At 43.0% G+C, this 15,569-nt stretch overlaps 1 protein-coding gene across 3 annotated transcripts in view; it reads left to right on the plus strand.

Moving 5' to 3' along the window:
- STAB2 (stabilin 2) overlaps positions 1 to 15,569 on the plus strand; it is an 88,605-nt gene that overhangs the window by 49,545 nt on the left and 23,491 nt on the right. For all 3 annotated transcript variants that reach the window (XM_027799422.2, XM_055710592.1, XM_027799423.2), the window contains 12 exons: positions 757 to 882; positions 2,255 to 2,311; positions 3,523 to 3,615; positions 4,102 to 4,297; positions 4,843 to 4,938; positions 5,915 to 5,960; positions 7,435 to 7,511; positions 9,047 to 9,172; positions 9,704 to 9,777; positions 11,731 to 11,802; positions 14,471 to 14,590; positions 15,055 to 15,102. In XM_027799422.2, the coding sequence (XP_027655223.2) occupies positions 757 to 882; positions 2,255 to 2,311; positions 3,523 to 3,615; positions 4,102 to 4,297; positions 4,843 to 4,938; positions 5,915 to 5,960; positions 7,435 to 7,511; positions 9,047 to 9,172; positions 9,704 to 9,777; positions 11,731 to 11,802; positions 14,471 to 14,590; positions 15,055 to 15,102 (1,131 nt within the window). The remainder of the gene's footprint in view (positions 1 to 756; positions 883 to 2,254; positions 2,312 to 3,522; positions 3,616 to 4,101; positions 4,298 to 4,842; positions 4,939 to 5,914; positions 5,961 to 7,434; positions 7,512 to 9,046; positions 9,173 to 9,703; positions 9,778 to 11,730; positions 11,803 to 14,470; positions 14,591 to 15,054; positions 15,103 to 15,569) is intronic.

Here is a 15,569-nt window from a genome sequence, read left to right on the forward strand (position 1 = left end):
GAGCTATTAGAAACCTGCCTTCAATTATAAAAGATTAATTCCATTTTCAGTGGATTTACTCCACTTTCAATCTGAAGAGCTCAAAGCACTGGGCAACAAATATGAATTGCCATTCAGCACCACTCATGGGAAAATCAAGCACAGCAAGTTTAGGTGACAGACCTGGTTCTGTGGCCCAGCCAGGAGGGGAACTTGGTCCTCCTCCTTCTTCTCCATCCCAGAGCTCCCTCTGGGCACAGGCAAAGGGAGACAGAAAGCTTCTCACCAGACCAGGTTCGGCCCTGCTGTTTGCTCTGCCCACAGCAGAGCCTCAGAAAAGCATCTGCTCGTGGGGCTGTTGCTGGTGAGGGCACGATGGGAGTGTGGGGTAGCAGTGGGATGACAAAAGTCCTCCTTGAAGGACAGCTTCTGGGAGGGCTTCCCTGAAGCCCCTCATCTTCCAGAAACAGCAAACCCAGCTCTTGGCTTGCTTTAGGCTCCTCCTTCAAACCCTTTACACCCCACAGTGGAAAAGGCTGTTCTGCCAAATCCTGTTACTGAGATACTTCAACAGGCTGGAAGTCATCTCAGGCCCTCCAGTGAAGCTCTTAAATGCAGCAACTGGGATGTGAGCAAGTGCTCGAAGTTAACTACGTTTATCAATTTTCCTGAAGTGAGACTTTTACATCGCTCCTTCTTTCACCTGCTACAGCTCTAGTTACCATCTAGCCACCAAACAGCCCTGCTGCATTCTAACTGGTTGCATTTCTTTTGCAGCTATTCATAAACGATGCACCTATAAGCTATACAAATGTTGCAACAGACATAGGAATTATTCATGGATTGGGAAAAGTCCTGGATATCCAGAAGAACAGATGTGACATCAATGATACCGTAATCATTGTAAGTGGTTCTGTTTGTATAGATGCTTAAAGGCCCATCAGAGAGATCTATAGTCAAAGACAGCTCAACTGTACAGGATATGTGACACAGTATTTTCCAGTAAAGAATACATGCATTTTCCACAAAAGGTTTAGCATCTATTAAGGCAGCTTTGATCCTGCAATCGGTATACTGACAGCCTGGATTAAATATAATCAGAGAATCACAAGAATAAGCAATTCCTGAGTTTTAGTTTTCAGAAAATAATAATAATTATAATTATTATAATACATCTTCTTAGCCAAGCCACTTGTTGATAAAGTAAACAATGGGCAAAAATTGAAAATAAAGTATCTTTAATAAGGAAAAAGATTTCATTCCAAGTATAATTACCACTGCACATACACATGAATTCCTTGTATCCTCTGACTAAAGCATTCTCCCTTTTTTGTTCCTTTTACATATGAAATACAAATGGGTTTACATTCCTTTAAAGAATAGGCTGTGATTTCCTCAAACTGGCAGAGAAAGGTTTCCTTTGTCTTTTCTCATGAGCAAGTCAAGCAGGACACCAAACAGGCAGCTTACCTCCTTTTTTATGGAGCATGCAATGAACTAGACAAGGAAGAAAAAATGAGACTTGTGCTTCAGTTAAAGCAAATTTTACAGGCATGAACTTCTGCAGCTTAATTCCTTTCATTGGGATACAGGCCCATATTTGATTATATCTCACTCAAGGCTTTTCCCCAGCTTTGCCCTGTCAGGTTCTTTGCGCATAGTCCTTTGTTTTCCCATGGAAAATTATTTTCCTTGCTGTGTTCAAATGCAGCAACATACCTAAACATTCATTTAAGCCTTGCTAGAAGTAAGGATATACTTAGCTAAACAGGAATAACATTAAACATTGCATACTAGGTGCAGCATGTATCTCAACTTTTTTTTGCAGAAACTGACCTCATGTGTGCAAATGATTTACATGCACAAATAGCACAGGACATACACCCGAGTTTTCCATTTCCAAGCTGCCCTTGTGCCACAGGCAGCCTGTGTCCAAACTCAGGATTTGCCTCTTGCTGTGCTTTAGGTGGAGAGGCCTTTGGGAAGCATTGCTTTAGATTAGAAGAACAAAGAGAAATACCTAAAGGAGCTTTCCTTCTCTTTCCCCATGGCAGAAGGCTTCCGTGCACGGGGTGTCCCTACAGAGCCACTGGTGGGGATGTTCTTCTTACTGAGCAGTGCAGCTACCTCACCACCTTTACCAAAGGTGTTATCCTGACTAGGCACCCTGAGGGCTATGTTTAGAAATGTAGCTGGAAATTATGCATTTTCTATTAAACAACCTGCCTGCAGCTCTATACAGTCTGTTAACCACCTCCCATTTGTGTTGCTTAAGGAAAAGTGCAGAATTTGTTCACAGCCATCAAGTTGTCCCCCAGGAACAAAAGAAATAGTAAGTATTTTATTATTAACATTGTTTATTATCTTTTTTAATCATTACATGCATTCAATCCTAGTTTTAATATAATGGCCTCAGGTTCAGCTAAAGTTACTGTAGCTACTTCAGCCCGCTACATACATTGCTTATAGTCAACAGACTCAATGCACCCTGAGAGCAAGGCAGCAGAATCAAAGGCAGCTTAAAGACAGTTTTATCTTGAAAGACCAGTTTCTAGCGTGCGTTGGGACAACCGAAGACTCCTCAAATTGCAAAGGTTACCCCTACCATGCAAAATTGAGGGAGCCAAACATGGTCTTGGAGTATGCTTGCTACAGGAGGAATTACAGAAGCAGCTCTGAGCCCTTCAAATCAGGGATGGACAGAAGGACAAATGCAACCTGTCCCTGGCAAGATGCTGTGAGTTACGGTCACAAGGAGACTTGGAGGCTATAGAGACTTCAGACGCCCAGGTCCAACATATGAGAACTGCAGATATTTAGCAGATCCCTGTCAGTCATGGTATGACCTAGAGTTCCTTGGCATCTAAATTTCTCTGGGAAAGCCCCTCTGTTTCGGTTATATAAGTATATTTTCCTTTATTATTTTTAATTACTTATGCTAGTGGTAGGATTACAAAGCATATCAAGTCCCATCCACCCCATTAAAGTAACTGACTGGCAAGGTCAAACTGAAGAACGTTTCATGGTAAAACTAAAAAACATTAACTTTTCCTTTACAATGAACAGCTGGATGGATGCTTATCTCAACCTCCTAATGAGTGTACAATGAAACCCGCAAATCTTCAGCAATCTATCCCAGCTGTGTCCCGACCTGGAAGATAATGTTTCACAGCAGCTGTTCTTGCAGAACTTTGGCACTCAGTTTTCCAAGAAGAATTGGAAAGAGCAAGAAATGTGTCAGAAAAAATAAAAAAGTTTGTCAAACTTCAGGGGGAAAAAAAATGTGTTCAATTCTGAGCAAAGCTAGTATTAGACACATCTTTAAAATGCCACAGGGCACTGAGTTAAATTGATCATACTTCCACTAGAAAAAATCATTTAGCTAATGCAATTTTATTTCTACAAGTGTTTCCTTCATTTTCGTTGCGAACGTGTGAGTCAGTGCACAGCATGCATAAAGTTAATGTCCCATTTTTTAAAACATTTAAAAGTAGCTGATCAATATTACTTAGAAGTGCAGCTGTTTCTCCAATTTCTGTTCAGGCAGGGGAGAAGAAATACTGCGTCCTCTCAGAAAACATCAGAATGTACACCATCCAGATCGGCTGCCAGCCAAAGTGCGCCAAAACCGTCATTGTGAGTACACCACTTTTGCTGCGGTAAAAGCCAGGAACCCCCACCCCTTAACTTCACCCTCCTCCTAATACCCACTAACGTACACAACACTTCAAGGAAGTCCCTGACAATATATTTATTGACCTTTTTTCTGGATGAAGCAGAGAATGGAAGGTTAAAGGCTGCTGATGGCTGCAGCATGGGAAGGGCTGGGAGCCGATGTGGTGCAGAGGGAGCGCAGGGAAGGGTAACCTTATGCTTGTCCCTAGCAACCCCATCCACTTTTCCCTGGGGTGATGGAGGCCACCTGGGTCCTACCAAGGACTTGGGGTGGCAGACTGAGCCCCGGCACAGTAAGACCGGAGACCAGCAGAGCTGAAGTGCTGCTAAAAATCCAGATCTCCAGTTCAGCCTCCACCCAGAGACGATACCCGGCAGCCCCGTCCTTGCTGCCACGCTTCTCTACCCTGGCCCTGACCCTCAAGCATGGCATTTCTGGGTTTCCAGACAAGGGAGTGCTGCGCGGGTTTCTTCGGACAGCAGTGCCAGCCCTGCCCGGGGAAGGCAGGGAACGCGTGCTTCGGAAACGGCGTCTGCCTGGACGGCATCAACGGCACGGGCACCTGCGAGTGCGGAGATGGGTTTGTCGGTACAGCATGCGAGAGCTGCGTCGAAGGCAAATACGGCCGCAACTGTGATCAAGGTACTGAGCATCCCCAAACCACACAGGCACCTTCGCTAGCCTTGTCAAGATGTCAAAACCTTGCCCCTAGATCTTCTAACCATGTCCATTCTGTATCCTGGAAAGGTACCTCACTTTCAGGGGAATAGGCCAGTCTCAAAAACATCATTAACCCCTTTTCTTTCCCCAGTATGGTATTTTCTCTCTACTCCCTCTTTTGGAGACAGCGCTTCCTACTCCGGCATGCTACAGACTTAGAACAACATGCAGCAAGAATAATCCTCTTCAGCACTTCTTTTTCACCAGCACTTTCCCATTAAAACACAGTTTCAGTCCCTGTATTTGGGAACAGGGTAAAGATAAGCACATTCTGAATTCAGATTTATTCTCTAGTCAGAAGCCAATAGGCACAAACTAAAGCATTTCTTGAAATAGCCTAGAACAGAAGGTGCCATCAGCAGAAGACGTCTGGGTTATCCCTTGTGCCCTTCGTAACCCTCACTGTCCCGCCATGCACACTGCTACCTTACCCCAGTACAGTGGTTTTCTCCTGTCTCTCCCCGCAGCATGCACTTGTGTCCACGGGAGATGCAGCAGCGGGATTGATGGGGACGGCTCCTGTGAATGCGACGTTGGCTGGAGAGGGGTGACGTGTGAGACTGGTGAGTGCCCCCTCCTTTTTCTGGGGTGAGAAGGGAGCATTTCAGGAAATGCCAGAACTACAGTTACAATCAGATGCCAGAGCACTAGAGCACTACCAGATAATGCAGCCGCTTCCCACATGCAGTGAAATACAGGTGACTTTCCTGTGCTATGGCAATTAATTACTGTATTAATAGAGAGCCAGCCAAAATACTGCTCATGAGACTTAAATGCCTTACTTAGCTAATTCTCTACCTATGTCACACTGTAATTGTCCCAAAAGAACATCCCATTTGCCAAGGCTATATGTTTTGCAGAGCAGAGTCACCTAGCATATTTTGATCCTCAGCTCAAAAGCCTCTCAAATGCTCCAAGTTGGTTTAGCTACACAACACCGGATACTAAATTACGTTCTTACTAATACCATAAAATTAATTAGCAAATAAAGAATTTTATGTTTAATACAGCTCCTACATCCAATAAAATTGAATTTTATTTAGACAAAATTAAAATGTATTAAATAACTTTCAGAACTATAGGTGCAATAGTATAAAATAAAAAATAGTATGAACATGTTAATAATAGCATTCAGTATCAGTTTTAAATTTGCTTTGGGAAAAAAACAGGAATGAAATTAACTTCATGGTTAGAAATTCTATAATTGCTATAACTGATCACATTTCAGTTCCTTTAGAAAACCTACACTTACATAACTAAACTAATAACATGCAAAACTCACTGGACTAAATACAGGTAAATAACAGCAGGTGAAATAAATTCAGTTTCAGCACATCACCAGGAAAATAAGTGGTACCCACCGATCTATACAGATGCAGTCTCTAAAAAGGCTAAAGGCACAGTTGTCTGGTGCAGAACCCATACCAGACTCCAACTGTGCATGATGGTGACAAAAGATTGGGAAAGTAGAAGAATGTTGATCCAGAAGGTTCTGATCCCCGTTTCTTTTTTTCTTTTTTTTTTTTTTTCCTCTTGCAGAAATCAAAGAGGACGCATGTAACACCTCATGCCATACCAGTGCTAAGTAAGTATGAAATCCACTTATTTGGAGGAGAGGGGAGAAAAAGGGATCGCTTGCAAGGCAGAAAGAACAGTCCATCTTAGTCTTTTTGAAGATTTCTCAGCAGCATAGATAATACTCATGTTTTCCATCACAGAGATAAAGAACAATGTTAATATAACATACTCTGTGATGAGACCAAAAGTTCAAAATGTGCATGTTAAAAGCAGAAAGAAATGGGATTGGGGGGGGGGAAGAAAAGAAAAAGAAAAGAAGAAAAAAAAAAAAAGTGAGACACCCTACCATACAGTATACAAAGAAATGGAGCCTGCAGCACTAAAGCAAACAGGAGGCCAGGGCAAGACAGATCACAAAGCCGGGTTTCTGAGGTGGGCTTTATCTGCTCCTCCTGTTTGCTCTATCCACCACCACACACAGGACTGAGAAATGCCATCAACACTAGGGACTTCACTAGAGGGCAAAAAAAAAAAAAAATAAAGCTCTCAGCAGCCCGGCACCCATACTGGGGCAGTAACTAGTTTTCAAAGGAGCAAGTGGTCTTCATTGAGCTATTTGCTGAAGTGCACCTGCCCCCCATCATTGATGAAACAGCAAGATTTACATTACCCCAAGACATTAAAGAAACAAGGAAAGGTAGCTGGAAAGACTCCACATTTTCAGTCACAGCTCTTCTCCGGGAGCAGAGAAACCAGAGGGGCAGATGTAGATCCCTCTCTACCCTGTGTATTTGTGAACTGCAGTTCACAGCAGCAATATTTTACCAGGCGTTTTTGGCAAAACTCCACCCTCAAATTTGCTCAGGGGGATCCCAAACATGCTGGCATCAAGACTGTGCTTCTGACAGGAGAAGCAAACTGTTCTTCTCTTAAGCCTCATTCATCCGCTGCTGTACCCCTGTAGGTACACGGATAGGTGCAGGCATGGCAGGAGTGCCGGGGCAGGACAGGACTGTGCTGGCTGTGTTGTGAAGCTGTCCCTGGGTGACACCAGGGAGCAATCCCTGTACTACACAGAGCTCATAAGGCAGTAAACCCACGCTTGCATACAGAAGGCCAAACCGTTCAAAAACACAGAACTTGAACCCAGAGGGCTCAGACACCTGGCTCCCACCCCTGCACATCAGTTCTGCTGCATCCCTCCATAAATTGTGGGCACACAAAAATTTCTGTGTTCTATTTGGGTGAGCGGGCATGCAGCTTCTGGAGTTCTGCAAGAGAAACTAAGATGCCTGATGACCGAAGCGTGCATTTTTAATACTTAAAATAATGCATCCAAGATGAATTTGGAAAGCTTGGTCCAACTAGGTTTATTTTTATGGTTGTAACCACATCATGCTGTGTGGTTAAATGCCTTGTTATTTCTATGCGACATTACCCTCAGAATAATGCACAAAAACAAGGGCTGTACAGAAGACCTAACTACTTTTTTTCATTTCTGTTCTTCTTTACATGCCATCTCCCTCCTTTTACTTCTTTAGCTGCCTTCTCCTATCAAATGGCACTGCCTATTGCAAGTGTGCAGCTGGGTTTGAGGGGAATGGCACGTTCTGCACAGGCAAGTGAACTTTTTTCTTCCCTTTTGAAAAAAAAAAAAAAAAAAGAAACCAAAAAAAACCAACTAATATGGTTGAAGCACTCTGTGGTCACGCTGGAGCTGGTGAGAGATGAGCACTTCCCTAGACATACCTAAAAACCAGGAACTGCTGCCAGTTTGCTCAAAATAAGTAAGAACCCAACAGGTGTGGACCCATAGCAAACAAAGGGCTCAAAATCCCCAAGCTGAGAGGCATTGTGCTAGGGGAGACCAGAGAAAAGGGAACACGCCGTGCACAACCCAGGCTCTGTTGTTTGCACAGTAATGAAACCCGGATTATGACTTTTACTCCTTTTCCCAACAAAGGCCAGCAAAGACAGGCCAATTCAGGATACAATAACACCTCCAGCTATTGGAAGCTGTATAGCCCTACAATTTCCTCAGCTTTCTGAACTTGCACAGATTTCTGGGGAGGTAAAATCAGTTTCTTCAGACCAGAGAGATCAGAGAGACCCTCGGAAAGGGGCAGTTGCAGCTTGTCCTAGGTGTCCCTCCAAGAGTCTGGCATATCCAGACTTATGAAATAGACTGTTTCTGGCTACAGTAATTGTAATTAATTTTACAGTTGCTTTACTTAATCCTTAACTGATTAAAGTAAGGCTTCTGGGAACAGAAGCATATTTGTCTACTCACAATGGCTGGCAAGGTCCTAGTCCAAGATTTTAGCACTCTTACTCTGGCTGCTTTCATTTTCTCTTTTGGCACAAATCAATCAAATTCATTTTACTCTACTGCTGGGAAATTCCCCGTGTGCAGGAAGAGCTGGGTGACACAGCTCACACATAGTGGCTCTGAACTCACACTTATTCCCCTGTAGAGGATTCCTGGGGGAAACTAGTCACAGGACAAGTCATGTCCCCAGTCTGGCTGTTACAGCTGCTGAAACAGCAATTTGAGGTCATTTGAGACAAAACCTAAAGCAACGTCTGGGCTGATTTGATTCACACTGAAGATCAGAAAAGGCTCTGTCCCTGCTCTCAGGGTAGCCCAAGCAAACTCGATTTGCAAGCCTCTGACTCATCCAGAGTTGGAGAAATGGCACAAGCATCCAGCTGAGTAACAACCAGGACTTTTTGTCACAGGAGAGCCAGGTGGTATTACACTCTAGACCTTCTGCAAGAGAAGGCGTATGATCTGTGTGCAGAAAAAGGCAAGCTAAGGTAAAGCTCCAAATAGCCATTTAGAGAAAAATGTGAAGGTCCCTTTTCTGGTGCTTGGTTGGAACAGGGAGAATCAGAAGATGGGAAGTTATTGAAAGTCAGTCCTGGATGAATTCTTATCTTCTAGAGTAGAAGCATCTTCTCAGGTTTCCCTCTTGTAATCAGATGTATTAAATATCTGTCTGGCACTAATGAAGTTTATGGCCTCTTAAATCAGAAAGATTCTATGTTCAGAAAATGTTAGCAAATCCTTTTAAAACACAGAGACAGCTTAACCTAAAAAGTGAAAAGCCATTTAAGCACGCTGGTTTAATCTGGGCTGTTGTCACTGTTCAGCTATTGATGCTTGCAAGACCAGCAACGGTGGCTGTTCTGCCAAGGCAGAATGCAGAAGAACAACACCTGGCAACAGAGTGTGCATCTGCAATGCTGGCTACACCGGGGATGGAATAGTCTGCATCGGTAAGCATGTGCAATGTCTCATGTATCACAGAGGAAATTACAGGAGTGAGTTTTCCTGTAGATGGAAGATCCCTCTTCCGCAATGACCCAGAAGTGCAGTTTCCTGATACTATAGACCCTGATGCCAGAGGCATCTGTACCAGCTACGTGGTTGATACTACTTGGCAAACCATGCAGCTACAGCAGCGTGGTGTGACACCAAAGCTTACTAAAGATCTACCTCTCGACAAGGATAGCCCCATCTTCAGCAGCTTGATACACTCACACTCCTCTGATCATTGCAAACTTTTAAGACTTTTGGACATTGATGTGCCATGCCTCCCTAGGTATGGTTTTAGAAGTGCTGGTGGCAGTTTTAGCCTTTACCAAGACAACTATGAGACCTAGACTAAAGTATTAAGTAGCTAAGGGAATGAGTTCCATTGATTCGCAGTTGGCATACATCTGCATTCCTAGTATGCTTTACTTAAAATTCTCCCTTCTTGGGTTTCCAGAAGCCCCTTTTTATTATAATGTTTCTGTTTTACAAAGAAATCAACCCTTGTCTGGAGAACAACGGTGGATGCGATAGAAATGCAGAATGCACACAGACTGGGCCAAATCAAGTGAGTACTTTTTCAGTGCAGAAAAATAAGACTGGCCAAGTGTTTAGAGTTGCGTAAAGAAACATTTCCCCATCTCAGCTTTATTTTTAAATGGAAAAGTGGATTTCATAACAGAAATTCTGAAAAAGCATATGCTTCCCTCAAAAAGGTATTTGAAGGGGAATATGGACAAAAATGAAAAAGTTAATTTCAGTAAAAGAGATCCAAAACTGCAGAGGAAAGCAGTGTTTTGCTATTTCAAGTGGTTGATTTTCTCCTTTGGGAGGCTTTGATGTGTAAACATGTCAGTTTGAAAGTATTGCCAGATAGTGTTTCTTTTATTGTTATAGAAACTGTCCATGGAAAAAATCTGTTACAGACTAGCCCTTCTCCCAGCATAGCTCAAATGTATTCACAAGGAAACAAAACGTCCTGAGTCATAGCCCTCCTACAGGGCTTACAGCGCATCGGCATCCACGCGCTCCTCTGCTGCTCAGCACCTCCAGTGCAGAAGCACCGCATACTCTCTAAGGAGAAAGAAGCATGAAAGGACAAGGGGGGCAAAGGAGAAGCAAATTGGCCAGGGCAATGAAGCAGCACAGATTAGTGTTTCTATTTTTCTAACAGTTTCAGAAGAAGCTGAACTCCCTGGTTGAAGCACTTCTTACCATCCCCTTATAGTTTCATATTAGCTATTGGGAGCACTGTAATCCTGCAACTGCACAACAGTTTTTCTTCAGGAACAACATAGGAAACAGAGCAGGAGTCAGAGGCCACCTCCTGCCTTCCAGATGTCCAGGGACAGGAGGGGCAATAACCCCATCAGCCCTTTTTGCCAGTATTGATCAATTAACTCTTTGCCTTGACTCATTTGCAAGTCAGTACATTTCTGGGGGGAGCACAGAGCCACTTACCTCTTTTCCCATCCCTCCAGACAAGACAGATGATGGCTATTTTCTTCCATGCACCCTCACTGGGGGTAGAACTAGTAGCTACGACATGATTATTTATCCTTCCTTACCCACTTCCTCACCCATCGGAGCAATAAGAACCTCCACTACAAAATCTCAGCGCTGCAGAGGGAAACTTACAGGACAGAAATGTGTCTGCTTTCTGTAGGGCTTTCAATCATCCAGGTACATAAAAAACTGCTATTACACTGCCTAACAGTTTTATTTCTGCTGCAGAAATCTCCTTGAATTTTCAGTCTCCTACCTATTAAATGTGAATTCTAAATTGAGAAACATTAAGCAGTGAATTGGAGAGGAAGATAAGTCATTTCCTTGCAAGCATGTTAATTTTTCATCTTTGTGATAACTGCAAGTGCAAAACAGAGTAATTGTGACCAAAGTGTCAAGTATATTACTGCAAGTGCAAAACAGAGTAATTGTGACCAAAGTGTCAAGTATATTACTGCAAGTGCAAAACAGAGTAATTGTGACCAAAGTGTCAAGTATATTACTGCTGCATGGGAATCTGTCAGTAAAATCAGGACACAATTCCAAGCATGTTTTGGAGATATGTTTCATCAAAAAAAAAAAAAACCCCAAAACATAAAAAAAACCCAAAGAAAACAGGAGAAAGGAAGAGAAGAGCAGGGTCACCAACATATGCAAATAAAATGGTGGAAACAAATCAGGTGTTTAGCCTGCTTTGCTAGCAAAATGAACATGTGCAGATATCAAAGGGGTCACTTCAAATGACCAGCACAGCAGAGGAGAGGTGAGAGATGGATAGATAGGGAAAGAGCAGACAGAGCCTCTTGGAATTCCCCAGTCATTCCCCAGTCTCGCTCTATGGTTGCTCATGCTAGCTAAAAAACTGCTGCAGGAGACAAGATGTACTTTTAGCTTAATAAACTGTATACCACATCACTATGAAATAATCTGGAAAATACATAAATTAAATATAACTGTGCTGAAAAAAAATCAAACATCTTTCCATGCATTAATGTTTTCTGGGTTTGCTTTGTAGGCAGTATGCAATTGCTTGAAGGGATACTCTGGAGATGGTAAAAAATGCACATACATTAGTCTGTGCTCACAAGTAAGTATCTGTTTAAGGTCTTGTTATAATCATTATACTTTTGGGGGTTTTAGGTATTCAAAACTAAGTCAGATATGCCCAGAATCAACTCCTGTTAACTTAGCTAGCTTTTAAATATGTTTCAATTAGTACATGTTTTAGTGCTGTCACTGTTTTAGAAACTTAAGTATGCAATAAGGGTTTTTCCTGGACCACAGCCTGGACATGACATAAGTGAGAGCCTGGACTCATCACTGAGTCTTAAAAAACCCACTTGAGATCTAGAGAAACCGACGCTAGTCTGTAGTGGTAAAATGTAAATCATATCTTCTGAGCAAATCTTTTGTCACTGCTAGAGTTCATACAAAAAGCCACTGTCTGAATTTGTGTTTGGGACACAGAGGGCTTACCAGTATTTCAATTACTATTAAAAAATAATAAAAAACACAGTTTCTAGGTAAGACAACTTAAGAGCTTAGTTCAAATGACAAGAAAGAGAAGTGTGATCTACTGCATATTACTGTAATGACCAAAAAAACAAAAAAAAATCCTATAGTTCAGGTTGTCGATGCTCAGGGTCCACTTCTAGCTCTTCTAGGAGCCAGGTGATTGGGAACAAAAGATAATAGTCTATGGTAGATCAAAACACCTGTTTATTTTTCACATTCTTCTGTCATTAAGCCCTCTGGTGTGATTTGGGACCTTACCTGTGCAGTTTGAACAAGAGAAATGATCAAGTGTCAGCATACACATCCCCTTCTCAGTCAGAAATTTTTCTAGCCTAATCAGACTATCAACCCTCACATTGCTGGGTCATTACACCACTGAAATCCATGTTGGGACAAAGTTACTCAGGAGCCTGGGCATCCCTGGAGTAGATGTTTCCAGCAAAGGCCCCAGCCTACAGGCTCACCTATAGCAGAGCTCCCACAGAGCAAAGAGCAGAGCCTCACAGACTCTACAGCCACACGTAGGCTGCATCCCAAACACACCCCTGCAAGATGCATCATACAGGACAGCAACACCTAAAGCTGCAGCAGAGGCAGGTTAGTGAACAGTGAAACAGAGGAGATGGGTGGGAGGATGAAAACCTATCACCTTTTCTTGATGGAGAGGTTAAAAAAACCCAAAACAACTAAAACCAAACTAAAACTCATTCTTCATGTAAACTATTTCCTTCCACAACACACAACCCAGGACTTCCCGTGGCATTCCTCATTCTGTCCCTCACTTATCACTGCAAGCCAAGAATTAGCCACATCTCTGGTGTGTGAGCTAGGTGATGCAAAACTAGCCACATATTTGCAATCAGCAAATGGTTCTCTGCACCAGCCACATTGCTCTGCTTCCTGGCAAGCAGCAGCAGGGACACAGCCACCCTCCTGTGTGCATGAGTCCTTTCTGCTTCATGCACAGTGACAATAACTCTCACCTTTCCAGCCTGGCCTGTCAACAGACTTTCTCTAAGCTTGAATGATTGCAGACATGAAAGAGCAAGGGCAAAACCAGAAGCTGGAGGAAGGGGAGCTCAAAGCTATGAGCCACTGCTTCCCATAATTTTGTATGCTTTTGCTTTTTTCTGTGCCTTGTTCCAGCAGTTCTGCTTCCACTTTGACTAATTATGCCAGGCTAATTATATATAAAAAAATAAAAAAAATAGTCTTGAGAAGTGTAAATGTCAGGACAGAGGCTAATCGAGATTCACAGTAGCCAAACATCTGGGCAGCAAAGCTTCACAAGAAGTCATGATAAAGCTAAGATTGCCAACAGTCTACCAAAAGTAGCCAAATAAATAGCAAGTGCACCGCAACCCACCACTTACAGCCAGGGCTCCCTGTGGTCTGTCAAGGCAGGCCCCGCTGGTAGCTCCCAAAGGAGCTGTGGTCCCACTCATGGCCCATGGGAAAGAACCCCCGAGATGACCAGCAACAGAAAGGACACCATGAAACAAGCACAGGGAAAGAAAACAAGACCATTTCTTAGTTTTTCCAGGTTTGCCCTCAAATCCAGGATAGAAACTTATTTGCAAACTGAGGTGCTAAATGAGGAGCACCCACCTGTGTCTGAGTAGAGCTCTGAATCCCAGCACACTGCTCCTGGATGAGGAACACCTCCCCTTAGGGAGCTTCCTGGAGGCAGGCAGCTGGGCAAGGTACATCTGCTGCTCCAAGCCTAATGTTGTGCTGGTGGTAGGCTCAGGGGCAGATAGGAGATGTTTTAGGGGAAAGCACATGTGGTAGGTCACCATTCCAGCTGGCCTGGGCCATCAGACAGACAAAGAACAATAGACAGTCCTTTGCTGGCACCACAGAAGTGATTCACAGCTGTAACTAGTTCCCTTCCTTCAGTTTCAGTCAATGCTGCTTCAGCAGAGCAGCGAAGACTTATCACTAGAGTCTAGAGTGAAACTTGCATGGAAGTATTTTGGATCCTTATAGCACCATGAACAGAAAATAATCAAAACTACATCCTCTGCATAAAAGGAGAATTATTTCTTAGATACCTTAAATGTTCTTTAGTGTTTGCAAGAAAGTATATATCGTCAGGAGTTCCAGTAAGATGTGGTTTGAAAAAGCTGTTGGGATGAAGTCTTTCTAAGCTATATCCATGGGAAAAAAGTGATGAACTAGAAATGGTTTGTACACCTAGCAATGAAGAAATTAAATATTCTAAATGTTGATCTTACAAGAATAATGGAGGCTGCAGTGAATTTGCCATCTGTAATGACACCGAGCTGACAGAAAGGACCTGCACCTGCAAACATAACTACATTGGGGATGGATTTAAGTGCCGGGGAAATATCTTCCAGGTAAAGTGCTGCATGTGTTTGCTGTCGCTTATTTTTGTTCAGATAGTTATTTAATACAGTGATCATGTCTTGAAAAATGCCAGGCAGGTTTTTTGGACAAATTGGTAAGTCTACCTCAAGATTTGAAGTAATCCCAATCCAAGAAACCAGGAATAGGAACAGGATGCCACAAGATAACCTTACCTGCCTTCAAAAAAACCCAAAACAAACAAAAATCCCCCATCACTCAACTGATAGACAATCATTACTGCAGTGCTAGGGAGTTAATACTGGTATTTTTAGGTTTCAAAGCAGCCTGTTCTTTGATAAAGCAATGCAAGAATAGAACAGAAGCAATGCAGATGGGCAGCATTTATTCCAAACCAAGAATTCCCTACCTTGTCCGAGTGCTGCATTTGTTTGCACTCCACCGATATTGGCCTCACATTTGCAGCACCATTACAAAGTCTTGTTCTTGATTGCAGGAACTTCTTAGAGACTCCAACACATCTAGGTTTTATTTCCACTTAGAGGTAAGAAAAGGTTAAGTGGGTTGATCTGGGGTGGAGGGGGGGGGGTCCCCTCTTTTTTTTTTTTTTTTTTTCTTTTTTTTCCTCAAGGACATAGTGGGACAAGAAGCATCTGGCATGTACCAACAACCATCAAATTAATTGGGACTGAATTTAGATTACCTGTCACTAATACTGGAGACACTAATTTAAACTATTAACTGCCATTAAAACCTCCAGAGTATTAATGATCACGTCCAAGACCCCAGGGAAATGTAGGGCCTCCAGACAAGGCATAAAACTGAGGCGCTCACCCATTCAGTCCGAGATCTGCCCACACACCTCACATGAAGCCGGATGTGAGCAAATACCACTCTTCTGCTAGCCTTGATGCATTTCCAAACTGTGATGCTGTTTTCAGTCGCCTCTCTGAAGCACTGCGGGATGCTGTGTGTGTTGCTAGATGGCCAGTGCGCGCCACCGGTTCCCAC

The sequence above is a fragment of the Falco cherrug genome, chromosome 5 (genome assembly GCF_023634085.1).
Source record: "Falco cherrug isolate bFalChe1 chromosome 5, bFalChe1.pri, whole genome shotgun sequence".
NCBI lineage: Eukaryota > Metazoa > Chordata > Aves > Falconiformes > Falconidae > Falco > Falco cherrug.